This window comes from Rhodnius prolixus, unplaced genomic scaffold, assembly GCF_049639745.1.
Source record: "Rhodnius prolixus isolate KJV_2025 unplaced genomic scaffold, Rpr scaffold_21, whole genome shotgun sequence".
In the NCBI taxonomy this organism is placed as follows: Eukaryota; Metazoa; Arthropoda; class Insecta; order Hemiptera; family Reduviidae; genus Rhodnius; species Rhodnius prolixus.
Genome location: NW_027411606.1, coordinates 569,962 through 596,811, shown reverse-complemented (window position 1 = coordinate 596,811; position 26,850 = coordinate 569,962). Strand labels below are relative to the sequence as shown.

Sequence of the window (26,850 nt, the reverse complement as noted above, 5' to 3'; positions counted from 1 at the left end):
CGTTAATATTTTTAGTACACTCTAGCAGAAACGACTAATTACGCCAACGAATCGAACTATATTTAGTTCTTTATCAGGGCTTGAAGTTATTTTTTTTTACAATGATATGCACCTATTTATTTATATGCACGTATTTACTCTACCTTTTCACTGACAAAATATATGCTGCATTGTACTCTTCCTGAAAAAAACCTCATGCAAACTTTGCGAACTGAATATCTTTTAATAAACCCGTGCAATCAATGGCAGATATTATCCACAGTTAGCAGTGGCCTTTGTAAAGTTATGGAGTACTTTCATACCAGCTATGGCCTGGCTTGTTTAAATAATTATGTAGTGAACTTTTTACAAAGTCACCAAAATGGACTTTTTTACCAGTGAGTTTAAGAATCAAATACGATGATTGCTCTTAAATGGGGATGTCTACTGCTTTTTCATTATTTAGAAATACTCCCACATGATACATTCAAGCAGAGATAGAAATACGACATTTATATTTTTCAGAAATATTTTCTCAAAGGCTTAGGAAACTAATTTAAATCTTAACTGGAATTCTCAATTTCAAAAGAAAAAAATAAAATGGTCACATTCTTAACGTTACTTTTATAACAAGTGTGAAGGTTAGACTGAGGTAGGAAGGATGAGGATAGCGTTAAGAAGATAAGGAGTAAGGATAAAAAGTGTAATTTCACTCACTCAGAGGTATCTTGGTGCATTTGAATTTAAAGTGCCAAACCAAGTGCAATTACTGAATCACATTCAAGAACATGTACTGTCGGAATGAGGTTATTCCAAAAGGAAATATCTACTTGTTTGAAGCGAAAGGAACACATTACAAAGTAGGTTATTCAACTAAATAAGAATGTCTAGAAATCGTGATTGTGGAAAAGATAAAGTAAAAAGAAGTTAGAATATAGGAAGAGATGGGAAGAAAATAAAAGTGACTTTCGAAGCGTCAAAGCTATGCCAGATATATACATAGAGTAGAAATGGAATGTGTAGGGATTAGAGGGAAGATATGAAATTGTGTAGGATGTATCTATTAAGGATGCAGCTTGGCTGCAATTGAAAAAGAAGTAGGCAAGTGAAAAGAAGAAAGAGGAAGAAGTAGAAGAAGCAAAAACTAGGAATGTATTGGCCCGGTGGGAGCATGTTAAAGCTATGTTGCTTTCCATTTGGATTGCAAAGAAGGGAAGAAGCTCCCGTTTTTAACGGATTTCCATTTCAGAAAGGGCAGGCGTTTGGCAATCGTTTCAAATCTCTTAAGACTCCGTAATATTCCCTCAGTTTTTCCTCTTTTTACAGCATCTCTTTTAACTTTTTTAAATATTTCCTTTCTTGAAAAATTTGCATAAAAAAAACAAATTTAAAGCAGTGTGCATTAATTGTTTCTATTAAAAAAGTTGTATTTAATTTAGTTATTATTTAAAAAAAAGAAGAACAAAACATAATTTACCCTTAACTGCGCCTCGTAAGCCGTTTGGCCACACACTTCCTCAACTTTAAATGTTTTTTTCTTTTTTTGTGGGTCTCTATGCATTATATAGACCAAGAATCTGTTAAATTTCTATTATATTTGTATAAATCAACATTTTTTACGATTTATTTTAGTCTCTTTTTTCGTTATTTATTATTATTTCGTACAATTCAACGTTGTTGCGTCATCTTCAGTTCATAAGTTCGTATAAGTTCGTTTTCGTTCCTGAACGTATAAATTTTATTTTTATATATTGAAAAAATGGCTGAACCTTTATTGCTAGGGGAAATTTTTTAAAGAAAATGAAGGCTACCTAAAAAATATAAAACAAAACAAGAATATTTTAAAGATATATTATGTAGTTTATGTAAACCTTGTGTTTAAAATTACTGTTCATTATTTTTGGTGACTGATTCATAGTTTCAATAGGATGAAAAAAATAACTGTCAGTTTCAGTCATTATACAGGGTGTCCCAAGCTATATGGATAACGACTTTTTCTCGGAAACTAAGATAGCTTGAAAAAAACTAAAAAATACGTGTTCCCTTAGTTTTTTGTTAGAAATCCAAATTTAATTTGTAAATTTTTTTCGGTGCTTCCAGAAGCGAGATACAGGCACCAACTTCATTTTTTCAAATGGGAAGGTGTGGTTTTTATTTCAGAAATAGATTCCTCTATTTTTTTAAAGAAAAATTTACTTGAACGGTTTTTTTCTGTGAGCGATATTTTAGAAGTTATGAATGAAAACATGATTCTTATAAGAAATTTCAAAATGATAATATTATAACGGTTTTTTGATTGAATAAGAAGAAAAGTACTATTTTATTATAAATGTTATTCCTCATTAATATTACAGATCATGCTCGAAATGGCCTCCACCATTAGAGATGCATAGGCATGCTCTTTCCTGCCAATTGCCTCTTACTGCAAAAGAAATAGATTCGGCTTTAACCGACTTACACGTATCTATTATTCTCTGCTTTAGTTCATCTACAATTGCAATTCCGGCTTGATTCTGGTACACCTAGATTTAGAAATGCTTTTAGATAGGCAGAAATAAAGAAAGAAAGAAAAAAAGTTATGAATAATCACCTTGTTTTTCAGGTATCCCCAAAGGAAATAGTCTAGAGGTGTCAAATCCGGTGAACGAGGTGGCCACTGAATCGCCCCGCGTGTCGTAGGTCATCTTCAGGACTAATTTACAATATACTGTTTTTACATCATAAGAGAGTTTGTGTGTCTTCTGTCTTGTCTGTTCATGGACTGATTGTGATCGGTCTGTGTGTAATATGTGTTTAGTTGTGAGGAAGTCACTGGCATTTATTTGTTCATCCTTGTGATTTAATTGTTATTTTTTTAAAAGAGGATGTATTAAATAGTTTTTGAAGAAATTACCCAGTGATAAAGTGATATAAATATTCAAAAAGAAAAAATTTTATACGCCCTAGAGCAGGGGTCCCCAATCTTTTTACCCAGGGGGCCAGTTCACTGTCCCTCAGACCGTTGGAGGGCCGGACTATTAAAAAAACTATTTTAAAGTAAAAAAAAAACAAGACGGGAACAAATAGAATATTTGAAATAAAGAAGAAGTAAATTTAAATCAACAAACTGCCCAGTATTTCTGTAGGAACTATGGACCTGCTTTTGGGCTAATGAGATGGTCCAATGTCCGGGTTTAGTTATAGTGCTTTGCCTTTCTTCCTACTTCTGGCTGTTATTTTACACTGTTTTCGGAGCCGTGACGCGTGCGTCCCGCTACACTGGAAGTAATACTGTACATGAGCGACGCAGCGCTTTGCGGTACCGCCACATATAGTGCTCCTCTCACTGACCACCATATGAAAGAGATGCCCCTTCTGGAATGAGCGGCGAGGGCCGGATAAATGTCCGCATGTGGCCCGTGGGCCGTAGTTTGGGGACCACTGCCCTAGAGTGAAGAGTTTAATAAGAAGAAATGTGCTGAAGATGTTGCTATGACATCGAAACTTTTGATGTAAAGAAACCAAGAAATAACTACAAAGCAAAATGAGAGACTAAATTAAGTTTTCCAAAATTTGATTTGGTATTGGGGGATGACAATTTTGTTGCAATCTAAAAGTCTAGTTTCTGTTCGCATTGTTCCTACTAAAATCCATGCGTTGAAGGATTAGTTACTGCAAAGTAACCAATCAAATTAAATAAATATAAACCTTAACAGCAATGGGCCTATTTTTGTGAAATGTACAAATTTATTTTTTTTTATTTATTTTTTTTTTAACCCATCAAACTGCTGTGAATATTAAAACGGAAATTGAATATGCAATGAAGAGTTTTTCATCGTCATTTCATTTCAATGTTACTACCTCAGTTGCAGGAAAATAGACCGGACGTGAGCTGATGATAGTAATAAAAAATAAAGTTTGTTCTTTTAAATTGAATAACTGATTCTATAACGTTGAAATGTCTTCAAGTATCTGTTTTATGAAAATGATTTTTTGTAAAGACGTTTTATTATATTAAACGATTTTTATAACTCCAGGACGTTTTTAGGTAAAATTACATTAAACTAAAGCGGACAAATGTTAACCGTTATTAATTAAAAACAAAAAAAAAATCAAAAATTTAAGGAAAATTATTTTTTCCGCAATATAACAGGTGTACTACTGGGAGACTGGCCGAATTGATGCCAACCGATCAAGGATAATGTTTCACCGAATCACTGATTAACTTTACAGCTGAATATATTGATGATTATTTTACATAGCTCAGCAAAATGTTTATGGATTAACTTGAGAATGATGTTGATACCGAGATGATGGATGATGAAAGAGTGTAGCAGCCTTCTTGATAAGGAAAGCAAATCGCGTGTACGTAAAGCCGTGGTTAGTCTTGCGAAAGAATTGATCTCTGCTGTAAGCTGATGAATGAATAGTCTATAATTCTAGAAGACCAAGAGTATGTCATACATTATTAATCAAACAATCCTCTTAGAATTTTCGAAATTTCTGGTTGACCTTAACAGAAGTAGCATCTGGCTGATCACTTTCGTCTGATTTTCATTTACAGCAAATTAATTTTCATTAAATGCTGCATTTTCTCTTTTTTTTTTTTTTTTTTTAAAAAAAAAGATTATCAGTATTTTCATATTCACATTAACAAAAAATAGTACTGATGATGATAGCGTGAAGTCACAACTCCAGAACCAAAGTAAACATCAAACAGTATTCTCCTAAAACCAAAGGTCATCTACCATCGTTAGGCCAAAGTTTAATAGAAAATTTCTGGTGAATCTGTTAGGAAAAACTAGAAAACTCGCTTGGAAAATAGGGGGGGGATTCTATTTCTTCTTTTTGTTTTAGCAGTTCAACACTCAGAACAGAATTAAATTCTGTAAGGAATTCTGCATCAAAACGAAGCAATTGGATTTGTAAACATTAGTTCCTTGATAACCTTACTGTGGGGGCGTCTAAAACTAACTGGTTTCATCAGCAACACACAAAGACTAGAAAGAAGGTTTTAATTTGATGAATAGATTTAATACGCCACTGTGAAATGGGTTATGAAGTTAACCTAGAGGAGAATGAGAAATGACCGCGACTCCTTGGCAAGACATGGATCTTAAATCCACTTTTGTGGTGGGGCATGAACCTTTCTGTGGGGGTAGGCGATGGTTTTCTACGGAAGATGGTCTGCAGAAGAAGCTACGTTTTGAATAAGCAAGAAAAGATCTTTCTCTGTAGTTATGACCAATGTAGATTTGAGTCTTATCTCAGTCTGAGTTAAAATAAATTTCGTTTGTATAAAGAAATATTTATTTATCGATTACGTTCACTTGGATTTATCGTTTTGTATTTATAAAGACTTGGATTTAGGTCTTTTACTTTAACCATGTTTCTTGAAAATAAAAATAAAAGTTTTTAGGCAGTCCTCTGAGAGAGTTTAGGGTAGTTTTCCCCTGTAAGGTGTCGCCATTTCAGAATTACGAGGGTCGTTTGAAAAGTCCGTGCAAAGTCAGAGAGATATCACCACTGGCGCGTATCGAGGTTATGTTTAGTTAGTAGCATCTCTTGGAAGAACACACACCAAGTTTCAGCCAGATCGGTCTATTTCTTTGTGTTTGGCATTCGTTTGAATCGAGGAAGTCGAGTGATTTTCAAAAAATGGACGAAAAAGAATTTCGTGTGTTGATTAAACACTACTTTATGAAAGGCAAAACGCCTCAGGAGACTAAAGAGAAGCTTGATAAACATTATGGTGACTCTGCACCTTCGATTAGAACAGTTTATAAGTGGTTTCAAAATTTTCGGAGTGGCCATATGGGCACAAGTGACGCTGAACGTTCTATCCGCAAGATGGGTGCCGCGATTGCTCACGCTTGACCAAAAACGAAATCGTGTGAAGTGTTGCAAGGACGGTTTGCAGCTGTTCCAAAAGAATCCGCAGGACTTTAAGCGTCGTTTCGTCACTGTGGATGAAACATGGATACATCACTACACTACTGAGACCAAAGAACAATCTAAACAATGGGTTACCAAGGGGGAATCTGCGCCAAAAAAGGCGAAGACCGTTCCTTCGGCCGGAAAGATTATGGCGACTGTCTTTTGGAATTCGCAAGGAATAATCCTCATCGACTATCTGGAAAAGGGTGAAACTATTACAGGTGCATATTATTCATCGTTATTGGACCGTTTGAAAACCGAGCTGCAAGAAAAACGCCCACGATTGGCCCACAAAAAAGTCCTTTTCCATCACGACAACGCACCAGCTCACACCTCAGCAGTTGTGGTCGCAAAATTAATGGAAATAGGGTTCCAACTCGTTTCACATCCCCCCTATTCTCCAGACTTGGCTCCCTCGGACTACTATTTGTTCCCCAATATGAAGAAATGGCTGGCGGGAAAAAGATTTTATTCAAACGAGGAGGTGATTGCAGAAACGAATGGCTATTTTTCAGACTTGGACAAATCCTATTATTCGGAAGCGTTGGACGAAGTGTATAAGCCTAAAAGGAGACTATGTTGAAAAATAAAAAAGGTTTACCCCAAAAAATTAAGTAGTTTTTATTTTTGCACGGACTTTTCAAACGACCCTCGTATTTTGCGGTCACAAACCGTGTAATGATGGTAAAAATGAATTTTGTCCCAAATATTTGGAGTTTAAAGAAAAATTTGTGAGAAGGAAACCAAAAGAATAGGATTATTTAGGAATCTTAAATTTTTGGCCTGTTATTAAAAGCAAAATCTTTACGCCAACGTTTTGAACTAAATATTCAATTCATCTTCTGGGCTACAAAACAAAAACGAGTGATCTGGGTGTTTAAAAATTATCAAAGAGAAAATAAAACATTATCTACAATACGAATTAAAAATGATATAAATATAATCTAAAAATATCAAAATATATAAAAAATATATTACCGCATTGATAAAAGGTAATCAAAAATTTTTTAATTAATGTAGCAACAAATAATAAGTAAATAAGTAATAAGAGCTAATAAATTTTGACTTTTTTTTTAAATTAATTATGTTTTATATAATTTTTAACTCGAATTGTAAATCATATTTTATTTCCATGGTGATAAATAAAATTTGTTAACATCCAAATCTCTCGTTTTAATTTTTTAGCCATGAAAATGCACTAAATTATAGTTCAATACTTTGGTGTAAAAGATGTTTGATGTCTAAACTGAACCAATGCTCAAGCAACTCCTCAAGCAATAATATCTCATCATCGGCTGCTTATGATCTGTTATTATCTTATTCATGCGAGTATTTGTACAAGATTTTGTAAACAAACAATTGTATGTTTTAACCAAAAGAAGAAGAAGAAGTGGTGCAATCACATTTGTGTACCCAATCATATTTTATCTACAATAATTGAAGTGTAATTGGCTAAAAAAAGAGATAGCAGCCTTCTGATTGGCCTTGAAAAAGATAGGCCTTGTGGTAGTAGATAAGTGTGCACTATATACTCGTAAATATGAAGCATATGTTTGTCTCGTTCATTCTCTCGTGTGTTTTGCAGGACGGAAAAAGGATACAGTGAAATAGATATGTGGATGGTATTTATAAGTGGCCAATGGTGGGGTGGCGGAAGGTGTAGGCGTTGGATATTTTTTATGCGGACGTTGATTAAACCAGCCCCCTTAGCCCTGTTCCTGCCAAGTATGTGTAGGTGTATATGTTTGTATACCATTGGAGTTGTGGAAGGATATACATACGTGTTCTATGCATGTTTGTGAGAGTTGAGTTGTGTAAATATTTGTCGCTTGCATATTTCCATTTGTGTGTCTGAAAAAGGCTGGGTTGGGGGTGGCTAAACACCGACGGTCTGCTGAACTTAAAGAGATACTGAATACTATGCTGCTGTTTACTAAAAACTTTTTTTATTTTTTGCAAACTTCGTGTGTTCGCTATCTAATTTCTCTCACTGTGAATCAGAAAATACGTGATGATATTATGAAACATTTTGCGAAACAAGTCTATGATAACTTGTCGATTTCTTTAATTAAATTCCTTTAAAAAAAAAGCTTACAGTTTAAAAAGTAAGGGTTGATTAAGCGACAAAAGGTACACAAAGTACCCAAAGGTTCATTCTTAATTCAGCTCGTAATTTCAGCCATTTAGAATCGTACGAAAAAGCTTACGTTTTATTCCAATTTCATAATAATAGTATCATTAAAGTAATTTTTTCTGCATTAAATTTTTATTAATATTGTTTACAATTTATTAGATGCCCAAAAACGCTTATACTGGCCATTTTCATAGACAAAATATTTGTTCAGTAAATTGTAGCGCCCATTTAACTTAGATAGATTGTGATAAAAAGTATTAAAATATTCATTCACAGTTTAAAAAAAATGCTAACAAAAAAATCACAATTACGGCGTCATTGTTAAAAAAAAAAAAAATGCATATACCAAAATATATTTTTCTGTTTTTGGCATATGATTTAAGTGCAAATTTATGGCAGCAGTAAGAAGTAAGCATTGATCGGTTTAAGTTCATTGTTCGATTCAATTGATTAGTACTTTGGGGGGGGGGGGGGTTGTTTTTTTGGCATTGGCTTTCGCCATACAGCCAGCATCGTCTAGGTGCTTATCACTAGAATATCACTCACTCTCCATTCTTACTTATAAGTACATTCGCTTCACACATTCATCCCTCTACTATATACAACTATTTACATAAACCTTACAACTAATGGATGGATCAGTACTCTATATTCCTGCCATCCTTATAGCTTAACCGAAATTAAAATCACGTAATCCTTCTCTAATCATTTTCTTGCTTTCATTCTAATCGGCTATAACTTTTAAATACATTTATATTTCATTGCTAGCTCTGCTATAGATTTAAGCACATAGATGTTGGTGGAGAATATTACGTCTTCGTAGCGAAATGGTGCATCTAAATACCTGTATATGTCGTCAAACATTCGTTTCCTTTCTACTACATAACGTGGACATATCATTATTATATGTTTGAAATCCTCCTCCTCATTGCAGTCTCCGCAAAGAGGAGAGGACCTTTTGTTGATCCTGTGAAGATACGATCCGCACACCGCGTGGTTCGCTCTCAGCCTGCTTATTGTCTGTAACAACCCATTTATTAGTGACAGTTCCCCTTAAACCATGGTTGTCTAGGTAACTGATCTGCCATAGTTTTATAGAATCTCCCTTTATTACCGTTACTGTAATCTGTCTGCCATTTTTGTAGTGCTGCTTTTGCAATTATGCACTTCGCTTCATCTAGTACTCAAGCGTTAAAAATAATATTTAATTAATAATTAATCTAGTTTGTAAATATTAAATTTTAATGTATTCTCCTGCAATTACATTCTTAATCTAGATGATCTACCCACAATGTAATGAATATGTAATGTTAAGTAGGTAAAGATATGCATATTTTTAGGAAAGGCAATTATTATTTATTTATTTATTTTTATGATTTAAGGTGCCACAAACATCTGAGGTTATTGGCGCCCGGAGCTTTTTTAGTGCATTGCCGGCCTCCGGACAGTGTTCTCTCGTTACAGACAACACTGTCCATCACCCGACAGGAGAGCTGTTAGAAGCTCATAGAAAGAGAAAAAAAATCTAAGGGTCAGCAGCTTCATTTGAAACCGAGTCCTCCGCGTGGGAATCCAATACGCTAACCGTCTAGTTATCTCTTCCCTTATTACTAATTATTTGATTATAAAACTTCTTAAACTTTTAAAAATTTAATGTTTAATAGTTTGAAACCTCCTATTACAGTCAATTCAAGTTAAATGGTGTGCTAATCTTTATTGAACAAATATTTTGTGGATGTTATGAATGGCCAGCATAACGGTCTGTTACAAATATTTATATTATTCTAATTTCAATAGGTGAAAGTCATATGAGTTTGTATTCCTCGTTTTGTTTTCGTTTCTTTTTTTGATGGCAGAGAGAATGATGGCGCTAATATGCTTGGAAACGTGTTAAAAGCAAGCGACTATTTGGGTGAAAGAGATTTGAAAGCAAGCACAGGAGAGTTGAGGATGACAGTATATAGCTGCTGTTATTGATGCAGCAATATTTCCACAACACTCCCTAGCTAATAATCCACATTTACATATCCCCACACATAACAACACCCATTGCAACAACATACAACAACAAAATCATTACTGTTTTCAATAAACAAGTTTGATGGGCGAGGAAGGGTTAGACGGCGGAGCCTGTGCTACGTATTTACATGAAATCATTATTAGATAGCTCTAGAGGATTCCAATTCCAGGGCTCTGAAACAGAATAAACTCTACTTTACCATCCTACTAGTATAGCGCTATGTGTAATGTCTGCCAGCTATATATATATAAACTATGTGTATGTGCTGTTGCCAGTAGAATGGCAAGATAGTAGAAGTTGGGGATGCAGAAGAGGGAAGTCATATTCTCTCCCAGATTATCCCAATATGCTGTATAAGTTCATCAGCTTTCCCATTCCGCAATAACAGCACATATCGACTGACAAACGTACGCAACATACCTTCCTTTAGAGACTTACTCGAACGTATACACTAATTATTAGAGAAATACTGCCTTTCCCCTATTATTATATAATATCTTTTTATTGTTTATCTTACATTCATTCGTAAATGGAATTATTTATAAAGATCTTATAAAATTTTCAAATTGAATGTTTGCAGGAAATACTTGTTTGGAAAACTCTGAATGTCGGGGAAATAAATGTTAATACATTTTCATGTAACAAAACAAGAAGAAGAACAAGAACATTTTCTGAAAATGCCGTTTTTGCTCATTTTCAGCAACTTTTTTCTCGAAATCTATCAGATCTGGGTTGTTGCAAAAAAATTTCAGTTATAAAGGAGGGTTTGTCCTATAATTTAAAGAAAATTTGGGAATTTTATCTTTTATAGAATAAGAAAAAAAAAAATTGTCAAAGTTTTACAATGTTACGTCTTTTCGTGCACTTTTTGACGATCAACCCTTATACAACTGTCTGTCTTTTTTTTTTTTAATTATAAGTTTTGAGATGCAGTGCAGCATCAGGCTTATTGTGCTAAGTAAGCAGTAAGTAAATCTAAATCACTCTCTTAAATTTGAGGTAACTGAGAAGTCTTAGAATTTTAGAAGGTCCTAGACAAAAGATGCAGCACCTGATTAACATCCAAGCACCTAAATCTTCTTTCTAAGAAAATTCGACTCGATTTTAATCTAAAATACTTTGATCCACAGTAAACCAGTAAACGCCTCCTAACACTGATCTTAACATACCTTTTTACCACCCAAGTCGCCAAAACTTGATGCAGGAAACTCCACTTCAATCTGCAATAACATACAAATCTTCTAGTTCGAAATCTTTCTTCTAGAACTCTTCCTGACAACCCGGACAAGACGCCTTAAAAGACAGGGTGGCCTCTTGATCTCCTCTCAAGTGAAAAGAGTGACTAATAGTCTAATGTTTTGGAGTGTTTCTACTGGGGTAACTTCTCCACACGTTTGCTTCATTCGTTACTCTGTTATCACTGTTACTTATAGCGCCAACGCGCTGATTGTTGCACAAATAAACGACAAGAAGTAAAGATGCTAAAGGGAGCTTCGTAGATACAGTATTTTTTTTTTTAATAAAGAACCATTCAACGTGATGACAATCCATTTTGATACCTTCATTGATATTTAAAATCTAAAGCGATTGTCCTAAATTTTCACTTTTTGAAAAGAAAATTCGACTCGATCACATACTTCCCATTTCTAGTAATAAAAGAAAAAAGTAAAAAAAATAATGAGGTTAGAAATGAATAGAGGGAAATCGGAATGAAATTTGCAGAATGATATTTTGAATAGGAGATCACCAAAGGAGCGAATCACAAGCAGTAAGTGGCTTGGAGTGCCAATGAATGCAAATGGAGTCGAAGTCTATTTGTTGGACCACATTGTGGAACGTTATAAAACTGGTTGAATTCCCACCTCCTAAATGGTAACTATCTTCTCTGCGCTGAACTGAGCACACGTTGTTCGAAGTAACAGACAGTTGAGTTCGTCAGATAGATAGAACAGGATTTGTACCGAAGTAAGCCAATATTGAGGTGGGAAGTTTGGAAGGAGGAGTGAAATTAGTATGCAAAAGATCTAGTCCATCATGATCATCGCAGCATCCCTGGCTCTCTCGCTCTGGCTCACTTGCCCCTCTATCCCGACAATTCCCCTCTCTCACCATTCCAGTTGCACACTCAATCTTACTTAATCCTATCTTCCAGCCAACAAGTCCACACTACCCTGCCCACAACACTCTGCATTATTAACCAGCGATAATTCACCCCCAGCTATGTCGGGTTATGAATTTTAAATCGGGCTTACACTCCCATTTATTTCTTGTACTAAGGAGTAGTTCTAGCCACGTACGGAAAGTTCATCACCTATAAGGAATCATAAAAAGTAATAAGGTGTCTTCCTCCTCCAACACTGTTCGGCCATCTGCATTTTAGGGGAAGGAGGACCTTAACTTGCCATTAAATTTTGTTCTATTTTCTTTCTATACCAGTATTTTTATTACTCTTGTTAAAATGAACAAGAAAATTCACGAAGGAAACTTTTAAAAATCATGAATTTTTATAACTTTTATCTTTATTAATGAATAATATAATGTAGAAGATTTTCTTGAAAACCAATACCCTCTTATTTTTAGAAGGAAACAAAACTTGAAAGGTACAAAGTTTGATTATATAGTTTGAACTTGAGAGAAAATGCTTATCTCAGAGTCCATACTAAAGCTTGGTTTTTAGGAGCTTTTGTTCTTTTATAAAGAAAACCAACTCCAGGATTCAATAACAACATAAATTCTGATTCTTAAAGCTGACAAAAAAGGCCTATAATTCCTTAAAAACTGTTGTCTGCGTGTAATGTTCCTTAATACGTATGGTAAATTTGGGTAATTGTAAACATTTACTACTGTAAACATTTCTTTTTTTTAGTCAGATCTTATGTTCAACTTCTGTTACTAATTTTTGTTTATCTGATAATCCCTTCCAAATAGCGTTTCGTGTCCACTAATTATTTAAGAAAATAGTCAAGTTACGTGTTACCCAATGCGCCGGTCATCAGGAGCTTTCGAAAATTCTTCAAAAAAGTGCCAATCTATTGGTTTACCTTTTTTGGGGGTTAAATATGAACATTTCTTACAATTTTTTATGTTTGATTCACAGTAGCAAGGTTAATATTAATTAATCTCAGAAGATACAAAGCTAGGCCCAAATACAATTCTACTTCCTTTGACAAATTATTTATATTTATATTAAATATACTGGCCCTCTTTTTGCTAGCCAAAAGTAATTGAGTCACTAACCTAATTTTGTTTGAATGAATAAATGAAGATATTGTTGCATTTTTCTAAAAATAAGATTATGCATTTGTTTAAAAGTGCTTTACATTTGGTAAATTCGATGCAGTAATTTGTGCTTGTTCTTGATAAGGAAGGACACCAGTTCGAGGTCCCAGTCGGGTATATTTATTGAAAAAATTGTTGCAGATTAGTTGTACTTTCGTCCTCGTCGTCTGTATAAACAGTTTGCCATTTTTTTCCATCTGCACAAATCAGGACATAACATAATCGAGATTGATTCATTCACGCAGTATTTAGGTATGCAAAAATTGCATTAAGGGTTTCTTTTTCTCTTGGAACCCACACTAGACTTAAAAGAACAGAACTAAACAGACGCTATCGACAACTTAAAAGACTCTTAGACGATAGATCAAAACTCTCTCTGGTCAACAAGAGATTGATTTATACTTCTATTTTAAAACCCAGCTGGGCGTATGGAATAGAGCTGTGGGGTTCAACCAAACGCTCCAATCTCCAAAGAATTCAATCTCTTTAATCTAAAATACTTTGATCCACAGTAAACGCTCCATTTTATACCTCTAACACTGATCTTAACATACCTTTTTACCACCCAAGACGCCAAAACCCCGATGCAGGAAACTCCACTTCAATCTGCAATTACACGCAAATCTTCTAGTTCAAAATCTCTCTTTTAGAATTCTTCCTGACAATCCAACAAGACGTCTTAAAAGAGAGTGAGCCTCTTGATCTCCTCTCTAGTGAAAAGAGTAATTAATAGTTCAATGTTTTGGAGTGTTACTGCTGTGGTTACTTCACTTCTACTGTTCACTGTTATCTTTTTTTTTTTTTTGCTTATAGCGCCAATAAACGACAAGAAGTAAGATGATGAAAGAAGCTTCGTAGATACAGCATTTTTTTTTAAAAAAAAGAACCACTCAACATGATGCCAATCCATTTTGATACCTTCATAAATATTTAAAATCTAAAGCGATTGTCATAATTTTCACTTTTTGAACTTGGGAGAAAATTAATAGTCTTGTTTTTATGATAAGTATACTTTATTGAGAATTATGTTAATTTCTTTTAGCTCTGGCCTTGAAGTGTTTTTTAAGAGTTTAATTGCTTTTATTTCTTCCATAACTTTTCTCTCCGTAATAAATTAGTGTTTAATGAAGAAGGCAGCTTGCTAATAAAATGAGCTAGGTAATTCACTTTACTCCCATTGTTTAATTATGAACTATCTGCGCACCTAATTACACTATACTTCTGAAAATAATGTTACGTAGTTTTTGTTTCAAGTTTTTTATTTTTTTAAAAATTACTTGTACTTGATAAGAAGAGGAAGTGTTGCAATTATTTAAAAAAATATTAGAGACACTCATGAGGGCACAATCTGAGCCGAAGACTTGACAAAAGAAAGTTTCAAACACCTGCAAACCAGCAATCTAGTGTTCTAAACCATAAAAGAAAACAAAGATCATACATTTAAACAACACAAATAATTAACCTCGCGTGGAATGAACCAGCTCAAATAGTTTGCGGACTGGATTCACATTTGGAGAATCCAGCTTCATGCAGGTCCTTGGATTTTCTGTGCCTAGGAGCTTCTTACAGCTTATTGTTCGCTGATAGACAACGAGAGAATACTGTCCTTAGGACCACAGTATACTCAAAAAAAAGCTCCAGGCGCCAATGTCCTCAGATGTCGGACGCGTCTTAAATTTTTTTGGTTTAAATAAAAGTTAAAAATATAAGCATCTCATTAAAGTGGACATTGTGCTGATGGAGTAAGGAAAACAGGGTCCCATTTCCTCTTGCAGAGATGGAAGTCTCTTACGTAGTTAGGGAAACAGCGTCCCATTTCCTCTTGCAGAGATGGAAATCTCTTACTTAGTAAGGTAAGGTTGTAGCTCTTTCTGAATATCTTTAGCCCTTTAGAACAGAAATAATTAAAAGAAAAAAAAAATCACTTGATAAATTAAACCAGTCTATTTGTGGCTAGATTTAGATAAATTGTGGTATTGCAGAAGAAAGTGGGTATTGTGGTGATATTTGATTAGTTTGGCAAAGTTACTCTGCTGGTGGTACTTGCTCTAAGAAAGAAGAAAGCATCTCTGGGTAGTTCTAACATTGTTAAAGGCCCAGGTTGGTTGCAGAGACTCGACTCGTGGGCTTAGCAAAAGCCCTCTCTTTCACTAACAGCACGCGTCTCGACACCCTAAACCTTACTTGGAAACTAAAGCCCTTACAGTCACTATATCAACTGTTAGACTTGATAATTATTTTCACCTACTTTAAACGTTAAATTGTTGCTCCTTCCCTTTTTCAACCCTTAATGGATACGGGTAGCGATTTTAAAGGGATTATCTTCTAAGTACAAGGGTTCGATTTATTTTCCTATTTTTTTTTCTTTTCTAAGGTTGTTCGTTTGCCAACATTTTTTAAAAATCCCTTTCAGTTCATTGAGCACCTATCTACCAAGGGCACAATTCAGCTTAATTATGTTAATTCCAGCAGTTTATGCCAATTTTAAAGGTTACGAAGTTTTCTTACTTGATTTTTCTATATCAATATCACTTCTGATGAAAGTCAGTGAAAAATAGAAGTAGCCAATGAATGGTATTTCGGTTTATTGAAGCATCTAAGAAGCAAGTTATTTGACAAACAAGATCCCAACTCTACTAAGCATTGATCCGCCTAGTCCTATCAGGAAGATGTGACCATAATCTACTTGTTTACGAAAAAGAAGAGTCTAGCTGGCAAAGCAGAAGAGACAGGAAGTCTGAAGGCTGAAGAGACTGAGCTGGGCAGGCCACCAAAGCAAAATGGATGTGACTGAGGTTCCGAGTTATTAAAGTATGGTTTTTATTCTGCCAAACATTCCTATATAACCTACTTTTTTTCAAAAAACAAATATTCGAGATTCTAGAAGTTGTATTGTAATTGTGATGGGGCCCTTAATGGGATTCCGATTAAAGATGTGGCCCCTAAAAGTAAATGTTTTCTTCAGCTCCTGCTGACGTTGGCAGCCAAGGGAATTCACACAATGTGTTTAGGCTACAGAAAACATTTCGACATAATATAACTACGGTGTTTTTCGTTGGGTATTCGCCTCTCCAGATTCCATTACTTATTTATTAATTAATTTTATTGTTATCGCCCCCCCCAGTTTAGGCCCCCACAGCTCCGTAGGCCTACTCTCATTGCAAGCCCTACTTCTAGTTATTAAAGTAATCTGCCTGGGGACTTAAAATGGAACGCTTGGTACTGCTTCTCTTAAAATGCGCTGCACATGAAAATTGTTTAATTAAATCTCATGAACTTGGAAGTGGTATAAGGGTGGCCTCAAGGGAAATTAGCAGCTATTATCTCGTCTATACTATTTTTTTACTTATTTGTTCTTTCTTAATTTAAGGCAAGCTTTATCCATGCCATTGATGCCTAGAGCTTTTTCAGTACACTGCCAGCTTCTAGATAATGTTCTCTGGTTACCAACAGTACTGTCCATCATTGCACGGCGATCTATCTAGGTTCCTAGGAAAATAAATTGTATGAAGTAACACCGTATGGCCTAGTTAAAAAAGCCTTTATAGTTTTTTTTTTTTTAAAAAGACGCTGGAATTGCAGTCTTTTTGCTGAAATTCATTAGAATTGCTTTTCATAATGGTTTACAAATACCATGTATTTGGTATAATATATATATTATGTAGACCAGGCGACATATTTTTCTACTGATGGAAAATAGATATAAAGCGGCTTAATTGTGAAACTTCATTACAAATTTTTTTAAGTAGTAAAGAAAAGTAATTGCCTAGTTTTTCAGGCGGGGCTTAACGTCTAACTACCAATTAGGTGTCGTGGACGGAGGCAACTAGCAAACATACTTTACTGTAAATTTCTTTCATTAACCATTAAATAAAATCCAAGGCCTAAGACTGGGAATCGAACCCGGTACCACAACATATATTAGCTTCGCAGGTCTCGCCTCTAACCGCTCGGCTACCGTGGCGCCTACAATTTTTTTTTTTTAAAAAAAGGGAAATCGTAGAAGAGCAGAAATTGCAAAGGATGTTGTTTTGAATTCACCGGTGCGGCCTCTATAACATTTCAAAAAAAATAAATAAAATAATCGCAAGTTGGCTGACTGGGATAAAAGGTTGCCCAGTTTTGGTGTAGACAGAAATAAAGACACTACAACCGACTGGCTCACAAAAGCCTTGCACTCTTCCCTGATTAGCAATGCTTGCACAAGCTTTGCTACGGTATCTGCTTTGTAGGCCCTGGATAAAAAAAAACTGTGTTCATCAAAGCTGGTTAAATGAATGTAAGAATGTAGAGTGAGTTTTTTTCTAAAGATTCAGGTACATCAAGGAATCAAGGCTTATGAAAAGGTACGGGAAAAGCAGGCGAAGGTGACACTGCTTAACACTTCGGAAGGCCCAGGAACCCGAAGGTGGGAAGAATTAGACATGATGTGCACCAAACTTAAATCAGCGTCCAATCAAAGAGATGTTAGACCTAAAGATTCTTTTTAGATCATCAAATGAAAGAAAAAAGATCTAAGAAACATTCAAGCACTGATTATTAGACATTATTATCAGTGGCTGTTTTAACATTAAGATGATTCAGCGCGTTCAATATCAACTTGGGGAATTGAAGAGTAATCAGAGAAAGATGGCGCCACTATCTTGGGAGAATATCCACGCTTTTTTTGCAATATAGATTGAGCGTACTTGGAGTTGAGATAATACAGAAGGACAAGTACTTAAAAACCTATCTCTGATGGATTTGAGAAGGGTTTTGTAACGAGTAATCAGTGTAGGGATTGAATTTGAGAGCGTTTATGAGAATTAGAGTCTTTCTAATTATACTAATCGTGGTCTAGGTTCTTTCCCTTAGCGTACTCCCTCTTAAGTAATCAACTTTCAAGTGAAAAGGATCTACTTCGGTAGACAGAATGGCCAAGTAATTGCAGCAAACTATACTCAACCAACTAATAGCTGTGAAATGCTATATTGTACAAATTAATTTTAAATAAAGATACAGTAAAGGTGATTTGGACTGAAGCGAATGTTTCCATTATGTTCTAATAAATTAAATGCTATCTAATAGCTATATTAAATTTAATTACGAAAACATTGTTTCCTCTTTGTTGCCAACAATGTACTTAATATTTTGCAACGTTATCCTTTTTTGCAGAGTTAATAAATAAGACTGTCCTACAGCAATAAACGTTCTTTTGTAAACAGAGAGTAAACTTCTTCTTCTTTTTCTCTTTGAGGTTATTTTGCTTGGAACAGTTACCCTCCCCAGTCTTGATCTGTTGTTTTATTCCATCTACTTACAGTTTTAAAGGTTTTCCATTTTATTATTTGAAGGGTTTTTACTCTTTTTTTTCTTTGATTTTTTAATTTCAGTTTACTATCAATCAATTGAAACTGCTGAATTGTTGAATGAATACTTTTTTTTTTTTTAGAAAACTAACGAGGTGTAAACAACAAACTAAAACTGTCATGTCCAGACTTGTTCATCATTTTTATATAAAATCAATTGGAACAACGTCAATTGGGAAATAGGTCATATGAAATAGAAAACTAATCTTTAATGTCTCTTTCTCTACTAATTAAGAGAAGCTTTTGAGTATTTATCGGAAATCTCTGCTGTTCAGAGGCCAATGAGTTTGAAAATGAGCTCATTATAAATTTTGTATGTATGTAAGCAGCATAATTTAAAAACAGAAGTATCATAGATTTTATCGTACAACTGAAACGATTATGCAATTTTAGTGAATCGATTTTTCAATATTTTGAGTGATTCTCGAAAACGGGCAGCTCGGATTCAAATTTTGAACTTGTTTTGTACTCATTGATCGATATCTTTTATTTAACAGTGTCACCGCGTTAGCACAGTAAAGGAAGCTGTATTGCAAGCAGCATTTTTAGTTATTACAGCGTTTGACATCCTAGTTCCTTTAAAAGAAGAAGAAGTATTTTTTACCTATTATCTTATTCTCCTCTCTTATATCTTAGGCAGATACTTCGAGAACAGCAGCGGCTCAGAGATCTTTTCCTTTCTTCTTTGAGAGACGTTGAGCCGCAGAGAAGTAGACGGAAGAGAAGGCTTTAAAGTTTCAGGGGATACCGCTAAAACTGGGTGGAGCTTGCGTAATACGATCGTCTCCATATAGAGATGGTATATCGCTCAACTCTTTTGCGAATTTAGCACTACCTGCGGTTCAGCGACGCCCAGGAAAGTTTTTCGGCTTTATCGTCACAGATGTCGTCAAGAATGTTGTTCAAGGATTTTTGTATTCGGAGGTTTCTGAGAAGACGGACTAGAGCTGTGTGGCTTGGCCGAATCTACGAAAAACTATATTTCTATGCTAGCTTAGAAACTTCAAGTTACTTTGCCAGATAGTTCATGCTTATTTTTGCGCCAAAATCTCTACTCTTCATAAAGATTTCAAGTTCCTTATGTACCACAACTCGCCGAGGTAGTCCCCTAGAAATACTGGTTCACGTAGAGTGCTTTCATGGGGTAGTTTATCTTCTTTTATTTCTTCCTATCTTAGTCTCGCATATTATTTAATTATTTTCTTAGATATTGTTTATTTATAAGAAAAATGAAGTAAGTCAAAAAATACTTTTATTTGTATAATTTCGCCGAAAAAACTTGTTAATGCAGTTCTATATCTGTTTAGATCAGATTAGATTATCGGGACGGGACCTATGCCCATGGCATGGCAGCCTAAAGAGGCTTATTGTACCATTCCCTTTGGATCTAGTAGACGAAACGTCCCCTACTGAAGAGTTTGAGGGCATTCCCTACTAGTTCTTTTTGCGCTACTATCTCCTTTGGACTCAAAGTTCCAAAGGTTTTATAGCGTAACCACTCGATTGCATCCCAATCGAACAGCCAGTGAGAGACTGTTTTCTTCTCTTCCTGACACAATCTGCACAACGGTTCCGAGCTAATAAGCCCCACCTGACTGTGCAGATGACTGTGCCCAGTGTGTACAGTGTAAATGTATTGGGGGTGTAACAGTATATGTTGCTCATGTTCATGTTGTTAGGCTGGGTTAGCCGCAGGGACGCCGAGTACCCTGAAGAAGTGGCTAATCCACTTCCCCCTAAGGGGATCCATATCTGTTTAGATACTTACTATTAATAGGAATTAAGAATTTAAGCCAAATTTCAAATTAGAAAAATACGTCTAAGCGGTAGTATCATTTAAATTTTATGAGTAAATTTTATGCTTTTTCCTCCTCAAAAATAGTAACAATTAAATTTTATTACGACAAGATGAAATAATGTGAGTGTTAAAAATGTAATTTTTAATATAGAGTAAACATTATTCTAAGCATTTTCAGACTTATGATCTAATCTTGTGGCCATCTCTCATTCGAAGAAGCTGCATTTAGTTTTCCCTCGGTACTTATTCCCACTTCTTCTCTCACTTATTAATAAATAAGGAGCCCGAGTCTTTCTTTTTCTTCCCCTGCTAGAGCCGTTTTCTACTCTTCAAGTATTAATAAGACTGGAGAAGAACAAGAGGCTGAATTAGGTATAAGATGGTTGAGGGAAAAGAAAGATAAAAGCTAAAGAATTATGTTTTCAACTTCTCATCATGTTTATATATGATTGAGGCTTGAAGGGCTTACAGAGCCGAAGATGATGGATGGAATTTGGAAAGATCCTCTCCCCATTGCTTTCTTTTTGTTTTTCTCTTTTAAAAATGTAGTGATCCATCGAAGATTATAGATGCATCCAAGGAATATTGAATTAAAGGGAAGTTGATGCCCTTCGAAGCGAGTTGGGATTAAGGAAGAATTTGGAGTTCATTTTACCAGCATATCCAGGGGAATTTTGATTGCTATATTCTTATAGGACCATAACCTAAGTCCATTTCTATCTAAGTCAGTTTGGCAAATTACCTTAAAATGAGTGCGTTAATTGTGTATTCTTACAATTTACCAGCTTTTCGCTAAATAAATAAAGGGCCTTCATTTTTCTCCACTTCCTAAATTTTAGAATAAATGTGCATAACAGTTCATGGGCGCTAATGGCCATAGACATAATGGTCATGGATTACTCTCTTTTTGCTGAACATGTTCTAGCACACAAAGAATACATTCTTAAGAAATTGTTTTTAATTATTTTTAAATCAATCATCAGTAAATCTTCCCATCGATGTATTTGGGCTCTGTTGGCTGCGATGTAATTTTAGATCGAAGAAAATATGTGGCTATTAAATAACGAGACTGATGCTGCTACAGAAGAACTATGCATGCGCCAAATCCTAACGACTGACAACTGTGCAGCGTAAAGCCTTCTCTCTCTCGAATGCAGGGTCTCACGTGTTTGTACAGAAATCTGTCTGACCGGAACCGTCGTTTGTGTAAGAGGTGTTAGTTTCGTTTTGCCGAAAACAAGATACTACAAGTGTAGTAGAGCAACGAATTGTCGTGAAATTTCACATGAAACTGGGTAAAACCGCTACTGAAACTTATCTTTTATTAAAAGAAGTTTATGGCGATGAATGTAAATAACGTGTGCGAGTTTTTGAGTGGTTCAAGCGTTTCCAAGATGGCCGAGAACTTCCACGTCCAAAACGGATGAAAATATCGATTATAATTAATCAACATTACTACCGTGAGGTGCTTGCTCAACTCCATGAAAGAGTAAGAAAAAAAACGACCTGATTTGTGGAAGAACAAGTCACGGGTTCTCCATCAAGACAATGCGCCAGCTTACATTGCATTGACTAGACGTTTCTAGCCAAGTACAACATCCCAGTTTTAGGCCATCCGCATTATTGGCCTGACTTGGCCCCGTGTGACTTTTATTTGTTCCCAAAGTCAAATCTGCATTAAAAGGTAAACGATTTCAGTTCGTTGAAGCTGTGAAAGAAAAAGCGGCACGCGCCACGCAGGAGCTCACAGAAAAAGACTTCCAGCACTGTTTCGAACATTGGTAAATTCGCATGGAGCGTTGTAGGGATAGGGGAGGGGTGTATATTGAAGGTGATAATAACTAAATATGTAAAAATTTAATTAAAATGTTGTACAGCAATAGTCTAGTTATTTAATAGCCACACCTGTTATTGCTTGGCCTTGATGAAAAAGTCCATATAAAACGTAGGCGAGGATCCTACGGAAGGAAGCATCTCATAATTCAATGGATTGTTCACATTCTCGAGAGTGACTCGTAGCTTTTTCCGTAAATTTCCGTATATTCATTACAAAGATTTTGTAACCTTTCCTTCTTGCATTTTAGTAGGAATATTTATTTCAAGGGAATTTTTGCAGGAAAGATCTGGGTAGAACCTTCCTTATAAGATTATTTTTCTATTTGTCTTCTAGTTACCAACTAAACATCTTATTGGCAATCATGAAACGTGACTCAAATGTTCGGAATTAAATGAAAGTTTGTGCGTGGGTCTTTGAGAATAGCTTTTAAGACAAAGAAAGTATTCACAGCAGATCGATTCTTTTCGTAGGATCCAAAATCGTTGTTAATCCGTGACATAGGCATTGGGATATTAGAAACGTAGCTTTGCTTGAATGCTCAGTTTCATATTTCTGGAATTCTATGATTATTTTTAGTTTTTATAAATATAAGTCATTTGCTTGATGTTGGTGTTAACTATTTACTGTAAATTTAAGTGAGCTAATAATTTTGTGACGTAAAAAAATAATATGAAAGACGGATATCCCTTGGGAATGAGGAAGGGTTAAAAGCTGTTCACTAAAGCACTTTTGCAAAGTGTCACCATCCATTTCGTCGTTGGTGCTGGTCGCCGAGAATGGAGTGCGTTCTATCTACGCTTTGCTCATACATTTCTTATACTACTATCTCCTCCGCTATTTACCTCTTATCTACTAAAATATATAATATAAATTTTCCTATGCACTTTCGACACTCGCTTTTTCTTTGCTATTATATATTAAAGCAATTTTTGCCCATTTACTTTTACGTTGTTTACTAAATTTAATTTTTTTTTTTAAATAAGCTTACTTTAAATAAGAAAACTCCAAGTAACATTCATGTATCTTTCAATTTTTGAATATTGAAATGTATTTTAATGAATTGGCCTTTAAGTAAAGTAATGCCTATTTTTTCAGGCGTCAAACTACCGATTAGGTGTCGTGGACAGAGGCTACTAGAAAATATGCTTTACTGAATATGAAGTTCTCATATTAAACATTAATTAAAATCCAAGGCCGGGAATCGAACCCAGTACTACAGTACATAATAAGCTTTGCAGGCCTCGACTTTCACCTCTCGGCTACCGTAGCTATTGGACTTTAAGTTTAAGCCGTTTTTATTACTACTAATTCTAGGAAGTACTACCTAGGAGAGCACTATCTTTGGCTCTTTTTTTTATCTATAAATTTTGACTCTAAATTCATTTTATATAAGTTTATAGTATTTACTCTCAGACGGAAAATCCTATCTCCTGTCATCTTGAACCAAACTCCTATACCAACTGTGGACAAAGTAAGCTACCTTGGACTGCACCTAGACAAACGGTTGACATGGAATCCCTCATACTAGACTGAAAAGACAAGAAACTAACCAACGCTACAAACTTCTTGCCAGACTACTTGACAAACGATCGAAACTTAACCTAGATAACAAAAGACTCTTATATCTAATGTTACTGCGACCCATTTTGTCATACGGCATCGAAGTATGGGGATCGACTAAGCGTTCCAACTCACTACGCCTCCAGACTTTACAGTCAAAAATACTTTGAAAACTTCATAACGCTCCGTTCTATGTATCTAACCTCACTATCCCTTTCATTACAGATCTTGCTAACACTCGTTTTCTCAAATTTCATTCCACTCTACAGCAGCTCATCCCTAACCCTCTCATAGAACACCTATCTTTCTCCACATTACCACGTAATCCTCTAAGGAGATTGAAGAGAAGATGGCCTCGTGATCTTCTCTTATCGTGAGAGCAAAGCACGTTACTGGAGTGACACCACTGGGTGCCTTCTCCAATCATGATTTCCTGTTATTTCTTTTCCCTTTCACCATATTTGCATGTTGCAACAACTGTTGCAGTGGTAAATTACAATAAAAGATTAAAAAAAAAAAAAAATCATTTTATTAACTTCATATTCCTCTCTAAGATAGAAATGTTTTATTAAGTTTCTAATGGATTTTTGCTGTTTCGATTTTGTTAGAATTTAGTCACGTACATTTTAAATGGATAGAGTGCATACAGTATATACCTTTTTGTGCCACGATACGAAACGAATATGACTGTGTGACTATGTGTGTTTTGTGTATAACTATGAGACTGGATATTGGGTTAGTAGTATGTATAGCCAAGACAATATGATTACCCTGGGGAAATGCATTTATGAGTCTGTCTGTAAATTTACAGCTTGGGAAGTTAATGGAAACGGACAGGAACAGAAATGCCAGATAGTTTTGGAGTCTGTGGACTGTTACTGTTTGTGGTGGTAGTAGACACACAGTGTATGTATGGAATATAATAAACTTATTGTATGTATTTTGTATTGTAGTCTGAGAGAAATGTGTCCGCTATATTGAGTGCAAGTTAGTCTAAAAGACAAACATGGTTCCAAATATTAGATCCCATTTTTACAGAATCATTTTTAAATCTCTATTTTTGTGTAGACTTCTACTGTAATTTATTGAAACGAAATAGATTTGTGTAAAATATAGAATGATAATCTAAATTTATACAAAATATTAATAGCTTATTATTGTTGTAAGCCGCCACGTCAATATCTAAAGACATTGGCGCCAGGAAATCGTTTCAATTTCACTGCACTGCCAGCCTTAGAAAAGTGTTTTCTCGTTACAGATAAGTAACAGTTAGCTCTAAGAAGGTCTTAGGAAGAGAAAGTCTAAAGGTTAGCAGATGGGTCAATAGCTTATTGGTAAAAAATAAGAACTTTAGGCATCGCAAAACGTGTCTTATACATTCTCCATCATGTGTTTTCAATTTCAGAATTTGAAAACAAAGTTGAAACCGTGAAGTCTAGAAGCAAGAAAGTCATTTGATCACAACAGATTATCGAGATAACTACCTTGGGGATATAATTAAACCAAGCGTTTATATATTGCATTTTGATGTTAAAAATCGTTCGTTTGACAAGATTCCCCTATACTGCTGGTTTTCTTATCGTTTTACAAATCGATGGAAATTCTTTAAAAAATTCAATACAGTTCGTTTTCTAAAAATTTGACTCATCACAGCTTACCCTCATGCATGAACAGAATAGATAGCGATAGGCATGCCTTTGTTACGAATTTATTTTTGGTAATATTTAATTTTCTTAATCTGAGACTTACCAATCTATCTGCCCACATGATACATTTTCTTTGCTACAATAATGTAGTCTATTGTGTTTTTGCCAATCTTAACTCTTTAACTTTAACGTTGATCCTCTTTTAGGTAAATTATTTTTCACAGTTTATCACTTTGTTAATGCTGAACAAAACCTAAAGCAAATAAAATCATTGACCGCCATTTAAACTGGAAATATTAATTCTGGTGAAAGCTCGTGAATTTAATCAGAAGTTATTATTGCGTAAATCTACCTGTTTACTTTCATTCTGTGTGTTTAGGAGATTGTAATTATAACGTGAAAATCTTTATACTCAATTAGAGGTATTTATTATTCATAGATATTCAGTGTTTAACATTTATTCAGCTCAATATTCCACAGAATATTATAATTACAAGAATAATGGTTTGATTATTGTATTACTTGCGAATTTCCCATTTTCTTCATTTAAGTATAATATAGATACTTATTTACACCATAAAATTTAAATTGTGAATTCTCCTCACTCGCTTGATAAATTTAAGCATTTGTTAATTCTAGATAATAATAAACAGGAGTCTGTGGGATTAGAAATGAAATAGGAATTCCTTTAATTGAAAATTCCATCGTTTTGCTGCAATGTATGCCAAAATAAAGTCAAACCTAGTTGTATTATCTAACCCCGTCCTTAATTGTAGTATCATCTTCCAAAAACATCCTTCTTCTGCCCAAACTGGATTAAAGATTCCAATTTTTACCTAGGTTCTTTATAGTGTATGTCAAAATAAAGTCAAACCTGGTTGTATCATCAGATCCCGGCCTTAATTGTAGTGTCATCATCCCAAAATATCCTTCTTATACCCAAACTGGCTTAAAGATTCCAATTCTTCCTACATTCTTTATAGTGTATGTCAAAATAAAGTCAAACCTGGTTGTATCATCTAACCCTGGCCTTAATTGTAGTGTCATCATCCCAAAATATCCTTCTTATACCCAAACTGGCTTAAAGATTCCAATTCTTCCTACATTCTTTATAGTGTATGTCAAAATAAAGTCAAACCTGGTTGTATCATCTAACCCTGGCCTTAATTGTAGTGTCTTCATCCCAAAACACCCTTCCTCTGCCCAAACTGGCTTAAAGATTCCAATTCTTCCTACATTCTTTGTAGTGTATGTCAAAATAAAGTCAAACCTGGTTGTATCATCAGATCCCGGCCTTAATTGTAGTGTCATCATCCCAAAATATCCTGCTTCA

The 26,850-nt window shown here is 34.9% G+C and overlaps 1 protein-coding gene across 5 annotated transcripts in view; it reads left to right on the top strand.

Annotated features, from left to right (window-relative positions):
* LOC141455082 (protein YIPF5-like) overlaps positions 1-26,850 on the top strand; it is a 407,881-nt gene that overhangs the window by 42,786 nt on the left and 338,245 nt on the right. The window contains exon 5 of one of the 5 annotated variants that reach the window (XM_074129944.1): positions 2,582-2,620. The exons of the other annotated variants lie outside the window; for them this stretch is intronic. Coding sequence (XP_073986045.1) covers positions 2,582-2,605 — 24 coding nt within the window. The 3' untranslated portion in view covers positions 2,606-2,620. Of the gene's footprint in view, positions 1-2,581; positions 2,621-26,850 lie in introns of those variants that run through there. 5 annotated transcript variants of the gene reach the window in all.